At 39.4% G+C, this 18,766-nt stretch overlaps 3 protein-coding genes across 3 annotated transcripts; 2 read left to right on the top strand and 1 right to left on the bottom strand.

The window, feature by feature from the left end:
- Positions 1 to 969: 969 nt before the first annotated feature.
- Positions 970 to 2,800, bottom strand: L3040_003527 (uncharacterized protein; the record flags this gene model as incomplete). The annotated part of the gene is made up of 4 exons (XM_007291838.1): positions 970 to 2,108; positions 2,156 to 2,477; positions 2,529 to 2,695; positions 2,755 to 2,800. The coding sequence occupies 4 exons, from the start codon at positions 2,798 to 2,800 to the stop codon at positions 970 to 972; spliced, it is 1,674 nt and encodes a 557-aa protein (XP_007291900.1).
- Positions 2,801 to 3,661: 861 nt separating this feature from the next.
- On the top strand, positions 3,662 to 5,811 carry L3040_003526 (uncharacterized protein; the record flags this gene model as incomplete). The annotated part of the gene is made up of 2 exons (XM_066156447.1): positions 3,662 to 4,034; positions 4,103 to 5,811. 2 exons carry the CDS (start codon positions 3,662 to 3,664, stop codon positions 5,809 to 5,811), a joined length of 2,082 nt encoding a protein of 693 aa, XP_066012036.1.
- A 794-nt stretch (positions 5,812 to 6,605) lies between these two features.
- L3040_003525 (uncharacterized protein) lies at positions 6,606 to 8,491 on the top strand (the record flags this gene model as incomplete). Its single annotated transcript, XM_007291836.1, has 4 exons — positions 6,606 to 6,720; positions 6,805 to 7,124; positions 7,190 to 7,937; positions 7,998 to 8,491. The coding sequence occupies 4 exons, from the start codon at positions 6,606 to 6,608 to the stop codon at positions 8,489 to 8,491; spliced, it is 1,677 nt and encodes a 558-aa protein (XP_007291898.1).
- Positions 8,492 to 18,766: the final 10,275 nt, after the last annotated feature.

Below are 18,766 nucleotides of genomic sequence, written 5' to 3'. Positions count from 1 at the left end.
AGCCCCTCCTGTAACATACTATTGACGATCGTTAACAATCTTGCAAAGCGATGTAAAGCAGTCATACTCTCCACTACAAACCCAGGTATAAGAATCGCCGCAATGCAGCTTTTTATCTCGAACCAGACTCGCAATATCGGATGAAAAGTACATATAAGCAACGAAAATGAATAGACTCATTGCAAAGTCTCCATTACCTAGCAGGCTAGCAGACTTGCTAGTCGATTCGACCACAGGTTCCACTGGTTCCTAACATGGGAATAGCCAACACGTGACTGACGACGAAGAAGGAGATATTTTCGGCAATAGTATAGCCATATATAAAACAAATTGCTAATGCAGTCTCTATTCTTTGTTTTGAAATGATTCCCAAAACCTAAGCGTAAATACCAAAAAGACCTAAAGACATTCACCACAGCTTCCGGAATCAAGGGCGTTTCCAAAACCCCTTGTATCTCAGCATAGCATAGACAATTTAAATATCCGCTATCTAGCGACTCCGCCAAGTCTATTACTCGCAGAAGATACTAATATCATCTCAAATCCAATCCAACCCAATTCACGTCAGTTATCGGTAGTTAACCGAATCAATGTCAACATCCAGCACATTCATTATGCCAGTCACAAAACAAAGCCAGCCTAGCTCGCAGCCAGAAAACAAAAAAGCAAAACAACATTTCATCTCAATTCCAACAATCCATCCAGGTTTACGAAATACTAAAGCTGATTAGGACTTAATAGTCACGATTTAAAAGTCAATGAATAATCTTACCCCGAGAAACCGAGCGGCGAGCAGGTTCTATGCTGTTAGATCAGGAACGAATGTGCGCAAAAGAAGAGCGGGGGGCTGGCAGTACACGAGAACAACATAGACATCTTGCTACTCCGGCAAGCGACATCTCTTGTATAATATCATACATTAAAATCTGCCTCGCCACCAAGCTCTATTTTCTTTCTCCTTCAAAGTCTCTACCTTCTTGGCATCCCCCGTCCTCTACCCCGCATGACTCTCTGCGCAGCTCCAGGAGGTAGACCTCTCTGAGGGGCCTGCGGCTGTGCACTCTCCTCATTCTTAATAGTCTCATCCACGCTCAAGATCAAACAACTAGCCTCCGTCGCCGCCTGCATAGCATTGATCTTGACCAACGCGGGCTCCCATACGAATGCCCCCAAGTTATCCCGCACTCCCTCGTTATCAAAATCAACCCCGGCCCAGGTATTGCCTTTGCGGTGCTCCACACGCAGCTTGTTCAGGATATCCGTAGCGTCGAAGCCGGCATTGTCACAAAGCTGGCGCGGAATGACCTCGAGGGCTTTGGCGAATGACTTGATAATGGCTTGCTGCTTGTGCGGCACGTTTTTGTCGGCGTAGCGGTGCAGGTATGCCGAGACTTCCATCTCGCAGGCTCCACCACCGGCCACGATTGTGTTATTCTTGATGGCTCGCTTGACGATCATGATGGCGTCGTGTAGGGAGCGCTCGACTTCGGCGATGAACTGCTCGGCGCCACCGCGAAGAACCAGTGTGCATGTCTTGGCCTCAGGGCAGTCCTCGAAAAAGTTGAAGCGCTCGCCTCCAATCTGGCGCTCTTCAAAGGAGCCACAGGTTCCGAGGTGCTCGGCGTGAATGTCAGAGCAGGTCGATTGGATAGAGCCTCCGGTGGCTTGAATGACCCGCTCGAGATCGTCCGAAGAGACACGGCCTGCGCAGAAGATGTCTCGGTCTGCGAAGTACTGAGTCGCCAGATCACCGATCGGGAGTTTTGAGAGGACAACCTTGGCACCAGTCTTGTAGAGAGCCTCCATCTTATTGTAGATAATCTGCCATTCTGCGTCGACGATAGCTTGGTACTCGGAAACTTGCTCGACTCGGACTTCGGCGTTGTCCTTTTCGGACTTGAGCTCGAGCTCAACGTTCAGGCAGACGATTTTGGGATTCTTAAAGGTCTTAGGCTGTTGCTCGAATCCAGCGTAGGAGAAGGTCTTCTTGAATGCCACACCATTGACGAAGAGGGAGTCGGTAAGAGAGCCACCGGGGACCTTCTTCATGCCGATGAGCTTGTCGTTGAGGTCGTCTTGGTCAAGGGACATGACTGCGTCAACCACCACTGTATCGTGTCAGCAAAGCGACGTCGAATCCAGGACGAATGCCTACTCTTCGTGAAGAAGCCAGTATTTCTCTTGATCAGTTTACTGCTCATGGCAGTTCCAGCCAACTTGATCAAGGTCTCTCTCTGGTTGCCCTCACTGGTATTCACAGCAATCTCCCGCACCTTGTTCACAGCCATGGTCGAAGCTCTCCTCAAACCCTTGATGATAGTCTGCGAGCTGACGCCCTGTTCCACATGCTCCTTGATCTCCTTCAGAATCTCGCCTGCCAGCACGACCACGGAGGTGGTTCCATCCCCGACCTCTGCATCCTGGGATCTCGCGATATCGGTCAGAATTCGCGCGGCGGGGTGTACGATCTCGAGAAGCTACACCTGGTCAGTATCCACGTCTGCAGGTACGGCAGTAGATGTACGGACCTTCATGACGGTTGCGCCGTCGTTAGTAATTGTCTGTCTTCCATTTCCATCCACAAGCAACAGATCCCCTCCGTACGGCCCCAGAGTACTCCGTATCGTAGCTTGCACCGCTAAACACGCATTGATATTCGAGATGATCTGTCCCTTCCCTTGCGACGAGTCCGTTCCTGTAGCGCGAGCCCATCAGCATATCTCCCCCAGGCCCAAAAGTATGCCGTGGACTGACCTTCCTTCAGCACAATAATCGTGGGGGTTTGACCGCCGAATGACATGTCTGCGGATCCGTAGAGGCTTCCTTGATGCTATTGACAGGTCGCAGGTATCGAGTCGGTAGTGGGAAGGGGTGATGAATGGTTTGGAGAGGTCTTCGGGGAGCTTCGTTCAGAATAGGGTTGCGATCACTGCCATCTGGAGATTTAAAATTTCGCGTACCTCAACGCGACCAGATCCGCGCTAATACATTGATTGGCACGTGACTCTTTCGAGAACAGAGACCTTACGAGGTAATATAATTCGTAGAATCCCAAGAAACGAGAATGGAATGCATGGATGTGTTGATATGTATTTGCCCGCACGGTCTCTCTGCGGTTTCTGGAGATTTTGTATTGCACTACTTGTGGCTCAAGCGAGTTCTCTTTTCATTCGATAAATCTAGATTCCAGATACTCTCACTTTTTGGCTCGCGATCCGGCCCGCTAGCCTGTCGGAAATATCAACTAAGATGGTATATATAGTCTGCCAGCCAGCCTAGTGATCGCTGGCTCTACTGATAACATTACCATTCTTTCTGTATCCGAAAACAAGTCACCGATTCTGAGCACGTACAGTCCTGGTTACACCACGCCTCAAGCGAGGACGTCAGGCGTGATCGGTCGACCGCCCAAAACCTGTAGTCCAATTCCACGTGTTTGCGCATGCATGTCGATGGCTTTTGGCATTGTGCAGACGAGATATCTGACCTCCAACCGCGATCTTTCGAGGCGCGATCAACAAGATGCAGGCTCCCGAGCAAAAAAAAAAAACGGGAGCAGAATCATTGAAAACTCGCTTGTGACGCCGATTGCTATGCTCCATCATGAGAAAGCAATCGAAATTCCACCCTCGAAAAGATTCTCTGACGGCGATTTTCTATCATGAGTCTCGAGGGTTTCACGCAGAATGAACTGCAGCAGCTCCAAGCCAAAATCGCCCTGCTCAAATCCCTCAACGAGACCCCCACCTTCCCGACCGAGAACCGTCCACCTGAAACGGGCGACGGTGGTCATGACCTACCACCCCGAGTCTTGAGCTTTCACCAGGAGAAAGCACTCGCGGAAGGGTTTGCGTTTCTCGCCAGCACGACCGACGACGCGGGCAAGGTCATTGCCCTTTGCATCGAGGAGGGCCAAGATCGAAAGTCGATGAAGATCGTGTTGGCCGTGAACAATGGCAACATCAGCGAGGTATCGCGAGGCTTCCGAAAGATCGCGGACAGCCTTCAAGCAGTGGCCCGGGAGGGACCAAAGGGTACTGATGATCCCCTGCCTATCTCATCGTACACATGCTTCATCGAGCTAACAAGTATTTCCGAAAAGATGGAACCTGCCAAGCCAATGTCGATACCGTGCTCAGGCAAGCGGTGCGCTTGAACCAGAATCGGATCCTGTGCCGATTGCGATCGCAGCACGGGAGCTCCAGAGCCAGGAACAGCCGACTGAAGGCTGACCGGCCGAAACCCATCGACTCGCTAATGCGTGTGGCATCAAGCACACCGAGAGGCGACGGCATCAACCCAGATCTGTTGAAAGCGTTCCAGCAAGATGTGCACCAGCTACATTCTCTTTTCGTGCGGTTAGAGTGCTTTTCGAAAGCTGACGCGCTCTCAACCAAAGGATCAGATATACTGGTCGAGCTAATCCATGTTTGCAGACGGGTACATAACTCGTGTATCTTGGGAACAGCACTCGAACTTACCGACGAAAATGTCAGCACCAAGCAGTACCTGAGACGCATAGTTGTCAAGTTGGCCCGCTACATCTCTACCACCGCATTCCTGGTCCAGTCAGCTACCCGGCGAACGGTGTTTGCCCACATTCACATATCAGTGGTCAAGGCTCAGGTATTGCGAATGCAGCCCATCCTCCAGCCAGATCGCTTCGTCACCGGATTGTTGAGCGACGTGTACGGATCCGCGCGCGTTCAAAGCCCTCTTTCTAAATTGAGAGCTCGCCTCGGACGTGAGACGCTCAACCACGCAGCTTTCTGCAGCAACGTCTCGTCCAAACCGTTTGTGGTCCATGCCGAAGTCCAGATCGTGGCTCATTACGAGTCGCGAGATGCCGTTCTGCCACCGAGGGTTATTTGCTCGAGCAAGAAGGCCTGCTTCCTCTGCAATCTTTTCATCGGCCTACATGGAAAGTTCTTTACGCCAACCAGCCACGGCCGGGTCTACGACACCTGGACTCTTCCCGCGGAGCAGCCGATCGCGAACGCATCGCAAAGTCACACGTGCAGTGATGAACTGGCGAGGGCATTCCGACGGCTCAGCACTGCGATCGGCGAGATGGTCGCGAAAGAGACCTGGTCACGTGGAACCCGCCACGCCCACCCCAACGAGAGTCTGATTTTCCCTACACCCGTCGCGTCTGAGATAGTCTTGATCCATCCTGTGGCCGACAAGCATCCTGTAGGCGAGATACACCCCGTGGCCGAAGCAATCGTGGACTCGGGATACGAAGGCGAGGAGCAGAAAGCACATTTGCCTCACCCACAGGCCGCACAGCTGGACGTCTCTGCCACCATGTCAACAGCTCCCCTTATCGGTCCCGTACATGATGAAGAAGACCGCGCGGCGCCCTTGCCTACGCCATTCGCGGAACTCAACCGGGCGAAGAAAGCCAGACAACGCACGAGACAGGTACCGTACACCAGGCTGGTCAAAGGAGAGCCTTTCTCGTTTGAACTGTCTCCGAGCTCGCGAATGGCCAAAGCCAGCACACCCCGCCTCCACCTGGCCTTCTCGCATGCTGTCTGGTCCTCGAGGAGCCAGACCTCACTCACGGGTTCTCCACTCATGGATTCCGACCTGGATTCCGAAGATGTCGTTGCTACTTCATGTACGCTGAAGCTGACATGGCTCCCGGACTCGCAGAAGCTGGAGGTGGGATGGCCGGTCGTTGACTTCGGCGTCGTGCCGCCTGGGTCGAAATCAGCACTTGATCGACATGCTGGATCCGGTCACTTTTATATCCGAAAGACATCGGATACGGTGTCTGTGGAAACGGTCTATGAGCTGGAGAACTGACCCGGTCTTCGATCTGCTTGGTGAGCCTTGCACGCATCGTGGACCGGGACGGGGGACGGGGGACGGGGGACGGGACCGTGCGAGTCGTGAGACCTGGCGTGTCTTGCGTTTTGACGAGAAGGAAGTCAGTGAAGCGTGCGTGAATCAATGCGATGAGCACGTGATGAAAAGATGAAAACATACCCACTTGTCCTCTGCCAGATCACCTGACTATCACCTGACTATCACCTGACCACAGCACCAAAACATCTCAGGTCCCAGATCCGACCGTGGATGGCCAAACGACATCCCCAAGATCCGGCCGGCCGTTTGTTTACGAGCGGTTCTCTGCCTCGGCATCTCACATCTGATCCACACTAGGTACTACTGTATGACCCCTATGACCGAATCAATGCTAGTTGCCCCACTCTTCCCCATGGCCGCACCCAATGATACGCGCCGCATTTGGCATTTGGAATCCGACCCTGTGACCCGTGTGGGGAAATCCTGGGGGCGGAGCAGCCGACTCAAGTCCCGTTGGAGTCGGTGGCATGTGGCATGTGAAAGTGTGGGCCTCGCTTTGGTTGGAATCTCATACCGACCGAACACCGACCAGACCGATCACGACCGACTGTTACCAATATTACTTTACCCCCATCGCATCTCCTCTCTCTCTCCCTCTTCCTACTTAAGCCTCTTCCTCCACTCCTCAGCATTTGCATCCGCATTTCATCAGACTAAAGAACCAACGACACCACCACTACCATCACCACCATCATCCCCCCCACCCGAATCGCCACGTCAACACAGCCAACATGGGCAAGACTTTCACCACCGCCGACGTGGCGGCGCACAACAAGCCGAACGATCTGTACATCGTCGTCGACGAGGATGTCTACGATCTCACGGCCTTTTCGGACGAGCATCCAGGTACATCTATCCCTCTCCCTCGCCTCTCCCCCCTCCCCTCCTCCCTGCTACCCATAGATACTAATACGACCAAACTCTGTGCAGGTGGCAAGAAGATCCTCACCCGGGTCGCCGGCAAGGACGCCTCAAAGCAGTTCTGGAAATACCACAACGAGGGCATCCTTAAGAAGTACAAGCCCAAGCTGCAGGTCGGATCGCTCGATACCAAGAAGGCCGAAGCTCCAACCGCCGCCCCCGTCGAGGAGCAGAAGGTCGTGAAGGAGGAGAAGAAGAAGGAGATTGCAAAGCCGCAGGCAGAGAGCGGAACCGTGGTGCCCGTGCCAGCCGTCGAGGAGGTGGAGATTGAGACGTTGGAACCATTCGGAGAGTTGATTCCGTTCGCGGACCCGAGTTGGTACCAGGGCGTAAGTTGCCTGCGGGCGTGCATCAGACTCGCTGCTGCACTGGCAGAGGCTGACTTCAAGCGCAGTTCCACTCTCCCTACTACAACGAAACCCATGCCGCCCTCCGCGAAGAGATCCGCGCATGGGTTACCGAGAAAATTGAGCCCTTCGTGGGCGAGTGGGATGAAGCCAAGAAAGTCCCCGACGAGATCTACAAGGAGATGGGCACCCGCGGATATCTGGCCGGGCTCTTGGGGATGAACTACCTGGGCGACTACACGGGCAACCGGATCAAGAGCGTGCCTCCCGAGAAGTGGGATCTGTTTCACGAGATGCTGATCACGGACGAGCTGTCGCGCTGCGGCTCGGGAGGCTTTGTGTGGAACGTGATCGGCGGCTTTGGCATCGGAGGTCCGCCTATGGTTAAGTTTGGAAAGCCCGAGCTGGTCAAGCGCATCTTGCCGGGTATCTTGAATGGTGACAAGCGCATCTGCCTGGCTATCACGGAGCCGGATGCGGGTAGTGACGTCGCGAATCTGGGATGCGAGGCCGTTCTATCGGAAGACGGCAAGCACTATATTGTTAACGGCGAGAAGAAGTGGATCACGAACGGCGTCTGGTGCGATTATTTCACCACGGCGGTTCGGACTGGTACTAAGGAGAGCGGAATGAATGGCGTCTCGGTGCTGCTGATCGAGCGCGACTTCGGTGGAGTCTCGACACGGAGGATGGATTGCCAAGGTGTGTGGTCGTCTGGAACGACGTACGTTACTTTCGAGGACGTTAAGGTTCCCGTGGAGAACTTGATTGGCAAGGAGAACCAGGGATTCAAAGGTATGTTGCTCTCTTCCCAGGCTCTCTTCGCACGCACCTATGCTAACCTTCGGACAATAGTCATCATGACCAACTTCAACCACGAACGTATCGGCATTATCATCCAGTGCGTCCGCTTCTCCCGTGTTTGCTACGAGGAGTCCGTCAAATATGCCCACAAGCGCCGCACGTTTGGCAAGAAGCTCATCGAGCATCCCGTCATACGCCTGAAACTCGCACACATGGCTCGCCAAATTGAAGCGACTCAATCCTGGATGGAAGCTATTATTCACCAAGTTAGTCATATGCCAGAGGATCTCGCCATGTTGCGACTGGGAGGACCCATCGCCGGCTTGAAAGCCCAGGCGACGGTGACGTTTGAGTACTGTGCACGAGAGGCTAGTCAGATTTTCGGAGGATTGAGTTATTCCAGGGGCGGCCAAGGGGGCAAGGTGGAGAGATTGTATCGGGATGTCAGGGCTTATGCGATCCCTGGAGGAAGCGAGGAGATCATGCTGGACCTGAGCATCAGGCAGAGTTTAAGAGTGGGTAAGATTATGGGCATGAAGCTGTAAGCGATAGGATGTGTTTGCAATAACTATCGGGCTTGGATAATAAAGGTTTGGTGAAAAGACATGAAGATGAATGTGTAAATATACTTTCGATCCCGCCGAAGCAGAGCAGATAAGAGCCTGTTTGGCTCGCAGACCTCGTATATCTTTTGATTGTCTTATGCATTCTAACGTTATAATAAGTGCTCAGATGCAAATTTGGTGTATAATATTAAGGACCAATAGCTGAATATCTTAAAGGCAGGTAGGGGTTCATTTAAGCGATCCTCTGATCTTCTTAACAGTACATCCACCTCGGGAAGGGCGAACGCAAGTTCGCCCTTCCCGAGATGATTTTATTTTGCGCGTAAAAAATTAAAAAAAAAATCGCTTTGTATCGGGGCGACGCTTTTAATACTATTTAAAGTCACGCCGAGGCGCTAGAATAATCACGTGACCTTTTTTTCTTAATTAAATTTTTTTTTTCGAAAAAATATTTTCGACTTTAATAATTATTTAACGTTTTTATATTATCACGTGATATTTTTTAAATAACGAAAACTTTTTAAGATTCTTTTCTTATTTAATAAAGCAATAATAATTATAAAAAGAATATTTAAAGCTTATTATTTTCTACTCAGTTAATAGATAATATATTTAACGTTAAGTTTTTTGTTATCGCTTTTCTCGAAATAAGCGATTTTAAAAGCTATTATTTATTAAATCACGTAGGAACTTGTTTAATAAGTAGCTAGTACTTAGTTTTATACGTTACGTAAACCTAATTTTTTTTTTATAAAAGCGCTTTTATTAAATAAAAATAATACGATATTTTGCGTGCTTTTTTCGTATCGCCCTTCGGCCCCTTCCCGAGATACGCGATTTTGAAAGCTATTATTCATTAAATCACGTAAGAACTTCTTTCTTAAATAGCTACGACTTGGTTTTATACGTCACGTAAGAAAAAGTATTTATTTTATAAGAGCGTTTTAATTAAATAAAAATAATACGATATTTTGCGTGCTTTTTTAATGTCGCCCTTCCCGAGATAAGCGATTTTGAAAGCTATTATTTATTAAATCACGTAGGAACTTCTTTAATAAGTAGCTAATACTTAGTTCTATACGTTACGTGAGAAAGAATATTTATTTTATATAGCGTTTTAATGAAATTAAAATAATACGATATTTTGCGTGCTTTTTTCGTGTCGCCCTTCTCGAGATACGCGATTTTGAAAGCTATTATTCATTAAATCACGTAAGAACTTCTTTCTTAAATAGCTAAGACTTGGTTTTATACGTCACGTAAGAAAAAGTATTTATTTTATAAAAGCGTTTTAATTAAATAAAAATAATACGATATTTTGCGTGCTTTTTTAGTATCGCCCTTCCCGAGATAAGCGATTTTGAAAGCTATTATTTATTAAATCACGTAAGACTTGTTTAAGAAGTAGCTAATACTTAGTTTTATACGTTACGTCAGAAAAAGTATTTATTTTATAAAAGCGTTTTAATTAAATAAAAATAATACGATATTTCGCGTGCTTTTTTCGTGTCGCCCTTCCCGAGATACGCGATTTTGAAAGCTATTATTCATTAAATCACGTAAGACTTGTTTTATAAGCAGTTCATACTTAGTCCTATACGGCACGCGAGAAAGAATATTTATTTTATAAAAGCATTTTAATTAAATAAAAATAATACGATAATTCGCGTGCTTTTTTAATGTCGCCCATCTCGAGATACGCGATTTAAAAAGCTATTAAATATTAAATCACGTAACAACTTATTTAATAAGTAGCTAGTACTTAGTTCTATACGTTACGTAAGAAAGAATATTTATTTTATAAAAGCGTTTTAATGAAATTTAAATAATACGATATTTTGCGTGCTTTTTTCGTATCGCCCTTCCCGAGATACGCGATTTTAAAAGCTATTATTCATTAAATCACGTGGGACTTGTTTTATAAGCAGTTAGTACTAAGTCTTATACGTCACGTAAAAAAGAATATTTATTTTATAAAAGCGTTTTAATGAAATGAAATTAATACGATATTTTACGTGCTTTTTTCGTATCGCCCTTCCCGAGATACGCGATTTTAAAAGCTATTATTCATCATATCACGTAAGACTTGTTTGATAAGCAGTTAATATTTAGTTCTATACGTCACGTAAAAAAAAGTATTTATTTTATAAAAGCGTTTTAATTAAATAAAAATAATACGATATTTTGCGTGCTTTTTTCGTGTCGCCCTTCCCGAGATACGCGATTTTGAAAGCTATTATTCATTAAATCACGTAGGACTTGTTTTATAAGCAGTTCATACTTAGTCTTATACGGCACGCGAGAAAGAATATTTATTTTATAAAAGCGTTTTAATTAAATAAAAATAATACGATATCTCGCGTGCTTTTTTAGTATCGCCCTTTCCGAGATACGCGATTTAAAAAGCTATTATTTATTAAATCACGTAAGAACTTATTTAATAAGTAGCTAGTACTTAGTTCTATACGTTACGTAAGAAAGAATATTTATTTTATAAAAGCGTTTTAATGGAATTTAAATAATACGATATTTTACGTGCTTTTTTCGTATCGCCCTTCCCGAGATACGCGATTTTAAAAGCTATTATTCATTAAATCACGTAGGACTTGTTTTATAAGTAGCTAGTACTTAATTCTATACGTTACGTAAGAAAGAATATTTATTTTATAAAAGCGTTTTAATGAAATTTAAATAATACGATATTTTACGTGCTTTTTTCGTATCGCCCTTCTCGAGATACGCGATTTTAAAAGCTATTATTCATCATATCACGTGAGACTTGTTTAATAAGCAGCTAATACATAGTTCTATACGTTACGTGAAAAAAAATATTTATTTTATAAAAGCGTTTTTATTAAAAAAAATAATACGATATTTTGCGTGCTTTTCTAATATCGCCCTTCCCGAGATACGCGATTTTAAAAGCTATTATTTATTAAATCACGTAAGACTTGTATAAGAAGTAGCTAATACTTAGTTTTATACGTTACGTCAAAAAAAGTATTTATTTTATAAAAGCGTTTTTATTAAAAAAAATAATACGATATTTTGCGTACTTTTTTTGTGACGACCTTAAGCGATTACCTAAAGGAACTCACGGGAGCGCGGAGGTTCACATAGGAGCTCAAGGGAATCTCAAAGTAATGACTTAGAATCAACAACTACCGAGTGTAAAGGTCGAAGGTAGCTGAGGTCTATATATACGAAGGTAAAAGCGCCAAGGACTCGTGAACCATGGTTCATAAATCAAAAGCGAGGAATAAGAGAATACGAAGAATACGAAGGAAAAAAGGAGGGGAGTAGCTTAGCGCATGTAAGGTGCGTCCAAGAGACCTAGCGTGTCGTCACATTTTTAATGTCGCTCTTCCCGAGATACGCGATTTTGAAAGTTATTATATATCAAATCACGTAAGACTTGTATAATAAGTAGCTAATATATAGTTCTATACGTCACGTGAAAAAAAGTCTTTATTTTATCTAAGCGTTTTAATTAAATAAAAATAATACGATATTTTGCGTGCTTTTTTAGTATCGCCTTTCTCGAGATAAGTAATTTTAAAAGCTATTATTCATCAAATCGCGTAGGACTTGTATGATAAGTAACTAATATATATTTCTATACGTCACGTGAAAAAAAGTCCTTATTTTATAAAAGCGTTTTAATTAAATGAAAATAATACGATATTTTGCGTGCTTTTTTCGTGTCGCTCTTCTCGAAATACGCGATTTTGAAAGCTATTATTAATCAAATCACGTAAGACCTTCTTTTAAAAAGAGCTAGTACTTGGTTCTATACGTCACGTGAAAAAATTTTTTTTTTATAAAAGAAATCAAATAAAAAAAAGGTTACGATATCTTTTATATCTTCATAATAGCGAGTCTTTCGAAATAATAAATAAAATAAAGAATTATTAATAGAATCAAGAACGGTTTTCTAAATCTGCTTCCAAATTTAATAATAATATTATATTAAACTTTTAAAGTAATAGATTTTTTATTGAAAAACTAAAAAAGCTTTCGTATATATATAGAAATATATATTACGTTATTATACGATTCTTTTAATAGAATTCTTTAAAATGTAAAAAAATCGTAATCCTTTTCCATTTTTCATAATATAAATTGAAAACCTTATAATTTTAAATAAATTTTTCATACGGTAAAATTTTAATGTTCTTCGAAATATTAAGCTTTTTACTAACTTAGCTAATTCAAAGTAAGCATATAAGCTGCTCCATAAGGTGAGGGCCCCATAAGGTTTTCCTCCCCATTCCCCCCATAAGGTCTTAGCCGATAAAGGACTTTTTTTTTTAAACCTTATAAAAAGGATTTTTTTAAGTCAAATTCCTTACGAAAGATAAGGAAACCTTATAAGTTTAAAGTAAGACAGCTAAAAATAATATATATGAAGCCGTTAAAAATAAAACAAATTTACGAATATTTATTAATTTTACTTAATTATTATATTTATTTATTATATTTATTAATCACATATATTATATTTTATAATTACATTACATTATATTATAATAAATTAAAATTATTAAATAAAACTTCTAGTCATGATTTCCCGCAATTTCTTAATTAACGTTATATCTTTGTTTTAAATCGTTATTCGTTTAGCGTAAATAGCACATAAGTTCGTTATTAAAAGTGATTAGTAAATCGATTAATAAATAAATATATAAGTACTTACTTTCAAACTCTCTTACGAAGAATGCTTTTAAAGCTTCTTATAAACATTTTAAAGCACCGCTTTGAAATTTAAAGTTTTGTTTAAAATCGTAAGTGATCTCTCGAATAAAACGCTAAAAAAGAGTCTTTTTAATAAGAAGCTCGATGCTTTTTTAATATCGTCGGATCTTTTTTAACGCAATAGTTATATAAATCAGTAATTATACTTGAGAATCAATTTATTAATTGATTAAACTTACTTTCTAGCTTATAACGACGACGCTTTCGTTAGCTTAAACCTTTTTTTTTCGTAATAATTGCAAACTTCTTAAGATACTTGCTTTTTTTAAATTTTTAACGAAAAAAAGTTTTAGCTGCTGAAAGTAATTTGCTAGTTGATAAAACGAAGCGAGCAGCTCTAGCCGTCGAAAGTGATTTTTTAGCTCTTTTATATTAAGAAAAAGGAATATCATTTTCATTTAAGTTTTTTTTATTATCGCTTTGCTTTTCTTTATTTGTATCATTATAAAGCATCGTCTTCGTCGCGGTTTTTGTAGCTATAGTTAAGCCCGGGATAATAAAAGACCTTTTAAAAGCTTTTTGCGCGAAAGCTTTTTTAATGCGATTGCTAGTAAAAGCAAAAAAAGGTTTAGCAATTGCAGAAAAATTGTTTTTAACACTTAAGTCGTAAAACGGATCTTCGTTTTAAAGCTAAGCTAGTACACTCGCTTAACTCGTCGATTATTGTATTGCTTTTAAAGCAGTTTTAAAACAATTAACGAACGAAAGAAAAAAGTTTAAAAAGATTAAACTTATTAAAAGCTATTAGTACTTATGCTAGTATTATTAAAAACGATGCTTTTGTTTATTTCGGATTGAATAGCCGAAGTAAATTTAATTGCGTTTGCTAAAGAAAAATTTAATTAATAAATATTTATTAATTATAAATTAAAAACATTACCGAATCGAAGTCTAAGAGATGATAAGTGCTAGTTTGTATTTGCGCGAAAGTTTGTTAATATTTAAAAAGCGTTACTTAAAATAATAAAAATTAATAATTATTAATTAATAAAGTAATTAATACTTATTAGCTTGACCTTAAGAAATTCAGCGAAAAAAGGACGAAGATAAATCGGTTTTTTATTATAGACTTGCAATACCGCGCAAGGTTTTAAGAATTTTTATAATTGCTTATCAATTATTTGCAATTGATTTATTAATTAATTTATTAATTAAATATTAATCGGATAGCTATTAAGTTATAATAGCGCGGCGCTTAATAAAAGTAGAGTTAAAAATTTTTATAAATGCTTATTAGCTATTTGCAATTGATTTATTAATCAATTTACTAATCAAATACTAACCGAATAGCTATCGAGTTATAATAGCGCGGCGCTTAGCAAAAGTAAAGTTTAACGCATCCGTAATTAATTAAGCTTTGCTAAACTAAAAATAAAGATTTGCGCTAAGCAAAGTAATTGAAAAAGTATTAATAGTACTTCGATTAATTAAATATAAACTTACTTTATTTACTTTGCAAATTTAAGTTTTCTTTTTTTACGCTTTCGCCGCGTATTCTATTTGCTTTACTTTCTTATGCTTCGTTCTTATCTGCTTGACCTTTAGCCGCCTGACCTTTAGCCGCTTGACCTTTAGCCGCTTGACCCTTAGCCGCTTAACCTTCAGCCGCTTAACCTTTAATCGCTTGATTTTTAATTGCTTTATTAATTAATTTATTTTAGCTTGCGTTATCTTTTTTAGCCGTAATGCTTAATATATCGATAGAAAAAGGTCGGTCCGACAGCAAAGGTTCGTTTGATAAAAAAGTTATTTAAAAGTATTAGTAAAAGAACTTGATCGCGATAATTTAATTTACGATTAATAAATTGATAATTTTAAATAAGAAAAAGACGACCTTATAAAGCAATGAATAGCGTTGTATTTAAAAGCGTAGCAAATAAAAAAGCGATAATTGTAATTAATTATTAAGTAATAATAAAAAGAAATCAGACTTTACTTTATAAAGTAAAAATTGCGCGAAGCGGCCGCTTTATCTTAACTGCGACCGCCTTATCTTAATTGCGGCTGCTTTATCACCTCGTGAATTTATTAACGGCCGCGCTAAAATGTTTTAAAAATAAAATGTACGAGTTTACTTTTAACTTTAACACTTTTATTTTATTACCTTTAATTTTACTTTAAATAATTACTCTTAACGTTTAGCTTTTTTATAATACTATTTAATATAGCCGCTTATTAGCTTGATTCGATAGAAAGTATTATTGCAAATATAAATCAGCTTGATTTAATAAAAAGGATTGAAAAATCTATAATAAAAATTATTTTTTTATTTATTAATCTATTTATTAATTAAAAACGTCTTTTTTAAAATGCGGCCGATACGACGGCAATCGTAGCGGCAAGCAATCCGGTGCTAAGAAACCTTGGCAAGCGTAAAGTAAGTATCTTTTTTACGTAGTATTTTAACTTTTATTAATTTATTAATTTTTCTTAAAAAAAAAGGCTAAAGAGAAGCTAATTATCAACTAATCTTTATACGATAAAAGCTAATATTCGTACAGCAAAGCTGAAACAAAATCTTTAAGCAAATGAGCTTCGAAAAGCTAAAAGACGAGATTAAGCGGCCGTTAATCAGCTTTTTACAATTTAAAAACAAACTTTAAAATATTCTTAAGCATTAAAAGCTGAAAAGAAAACTCGATAAGCCGAAATGCAAAAGAATCTTATAAATGAACGGTACTTTTTTTTTCTTTAATTTATTAAGCAATTTACTAATCGATTTTAAAAAAAATCGAAGCATCTACGCGAATAATCTTGCTATGCAAGCCGCTTCTTTTACAATTAGATTTAATAATAGAAAATACTTAAATAGCGATTAAGTTGATAAAGCATTTAATTTAAACGAAAAGGTTTATAAAGAATTTAATTTGCGAAAAAACGAAAAAAAAAATAATAATATACTTCGCGATAGATACGTTTCGATTACCGATAAAAAGATAGAAAAAGTCACTCGGCAATTAACACGTCAACACGCATAAGTAAGCTTTTATTTTATTTAAATATTTATATTTTGCTAATAATATAAAGTTACGCTATATAATAACCGTTTAGCAATTTCGTCGCTATTAGCAAAGTATAGCGCGGTCTTTATTAATAAAATGCCGAGCTGTTAATTTAAAAAGTGAGGAAGCTTTTCTTAAATTAATAGCTTAAGACTTAGCAAGCACGGTTTTAAAACGAATTAAATAAAAATTCATTCTATTATGCTTTTAATCAACTAAATTAATATTATAACTTTTAATCTTTATTTAATTAAGCTTTCTTACGTTTACTTTTCTTTTAATAAAAAAAAGTATTAGCGAGTTAAAATTAAAGCAAATACCGATAAGATTAAATACGAATTACCGGGTTTAGCCGCTTAGTAAAATATAAAAAGATTCGAAAAGAATGCTAAATTTAAAAAAGCTAATTACGATCTTATTTTATTTCAACGCGTTATGCAATTGATTTAGAAAAAGGACGAGCTAACTCCGGAGTTGTTTTACGGCGTTAAAAATAGGCTGCTCCATGGGGTGGGGGCCCCATGGGGTTCTCCTCCTCATTCCTCTTATAGGGTCTTGGCCGATAAGGGACTTTTTTTTTTAAACCTTATAAAAAGGATTTTTTTAAGTCAAATTCCTTACGAAGGATAAGGAAACCCTATAGGTTTAAAGTAGGATAGCTAAAAATAATATATATAAAGCCGTTAAAAATAAAACAAATTTACGAATATTTATTAATTTTACTTAATTATTATATTTATTTATTATATTTATTAATCACATATGTTATACTTTACAATTACATTGCATTACATTATAATAAATTAAAATTATTAAACAAAACTTTTAATTATGATTTCTTGTAATTTCTTAACTAACGCTATATCTTTGTTTTAAATCGTTACTCGTTTAACGTAAATAGCATATAAGTTCGTTATTAAAAGTGATTAATAAATCGATTAGTAAATCGATTAGTAAATCGATTAGTAAATAAATATATAAGTACTTACTTTCAAACTCTCTTACGAAGAATGCTTTTAAAGCTTTTTATAAACATTTTAAAGCACCGCTTTGAAATTTAAAGTCTTGTTTAAAATCGTAAGTGATCTCTCGAACAAGACGCTAAAAGAGAGTCTTTTTAATAAGAAGCTCGGTGCTTTTTTAATATCGTCGGATTTCTTTTAACGCAATAGCTATATAAATCAATAATTGTACTTAAAAATCAATTTATTAATTGATTAAACTTACTTCTTAGCTTATAGCGACGGCGCTTTCGTTAGCTTAGATCTTCTTTTTTCGCAATAACTGCAAACTTCTTAAGATACTTGCTTTTTTTGGATTTTTAACGAGAAAAAGTTTTAGCTGCTAAAAGTGATTTGCTAACTAATAAAACGAAGCGAGCAGCTCTAGCCGTCGAAAGTGATTTTTTAGCTCTTTTATATTAAAAGAAAGAAATATTATTTTCACTTAAGTTTTCTTTATTATCGCCTTGCTTTTTTTTATTTATATTATTATAAAGCATCGTCTTCGTCGCGGTTTTTATAGCTATAATTAAGCCCGAGATAATAAAAGACCTTTTAAAAGCTTTTTGCGCGAAAGCTTTTTTAATACGATTGCTAATAAAAGCAAAAGAAGGTTTAGCAGCTGCAAAAGAATTGTTTCTAACATTTAAGTCGTAAGACGGATCTTCGTTTTAAAGCTAAGCTGATGCATTCGCTTAGCTCGTCGATTATTATATTGCTTTTAAAGCAATTTTAAAACAATTAGCGAACGAAAGAAAAAGGTTTAAAAAAATTAAACTTATTAAAAGCTGTTAGTATTTATACTAGTATTATTAAAAACGATGCTTTTATTTATTTCGAATTAAATAGCCGGAGTAAATCTAATTGCGTTTGCTAAAGAAAAATTTAATTAATAAATATTTATTAATTATAAATTAAAAACATTACCGGATCGAAGTCTAAGAAATGATAAGTGCTAGTTTATATTTGCGCAAGAGTTTATTAATGTTTAAAAAGCGTTACTTAAAATAATAGAAATTAGCAATTATTAATTAATAAAGTAATTAATACTTATTAGCTTGACCTTAAGAAATTCGGCGAGAAAAAGACGAAGATAAATCGGTTTTTTATTATAAACTTGCAATACCGCGCGAAGTTTTAAAATTTTTTATAAATGCTTATTAGCTATTTGCAATTGATTTACTAATTAATTTACTAATCAAATATTAACCGAATAGCTATCGAGTTATAATAGCGCGGCGCTTAGCAAAAGTAAAGTCAAGAATTTTTATAAATGCTTATTAGCTATTTGCAATTAATTTACTAATCAATTTATTAATCAAATACTAACCGGATAGCTATCGAGTTATAATAGCGCAGCGCTTAGCAAAAGTAAAGTCTAGCGCATCCGTAACTAATTAAGCTTTGCTAAATTAAAGATAAGGATTTGCGCTAAGCAAAGTAACTGAAAAAGTATTAATAGTATTCCGATTAATTAAATATAAACTTACTTTATT

This window comes from Drepanopeziza brunnea, assembly GCF_022702325.1.
Source record: "Drepanopeziza brunnea f. sp. 'multigermtubi' strain 214-2 chromosome Unknown ctg5, whole genome shotgun sequence".
Classification (NCBI taxonomy): domain Eukaryota; kingdom Fungi; phylum Ascomycota; class Leotiomycetes; order Helotiales; family Drepanopezizaceae; genus Drepanopeziza; species Drepanopeziza brunnea.
The sequence above is the reverse complement of the archived record's forward strand: the minus strand, read 5'-3'. Positions and strand labels throughout refer to the sequence as shown.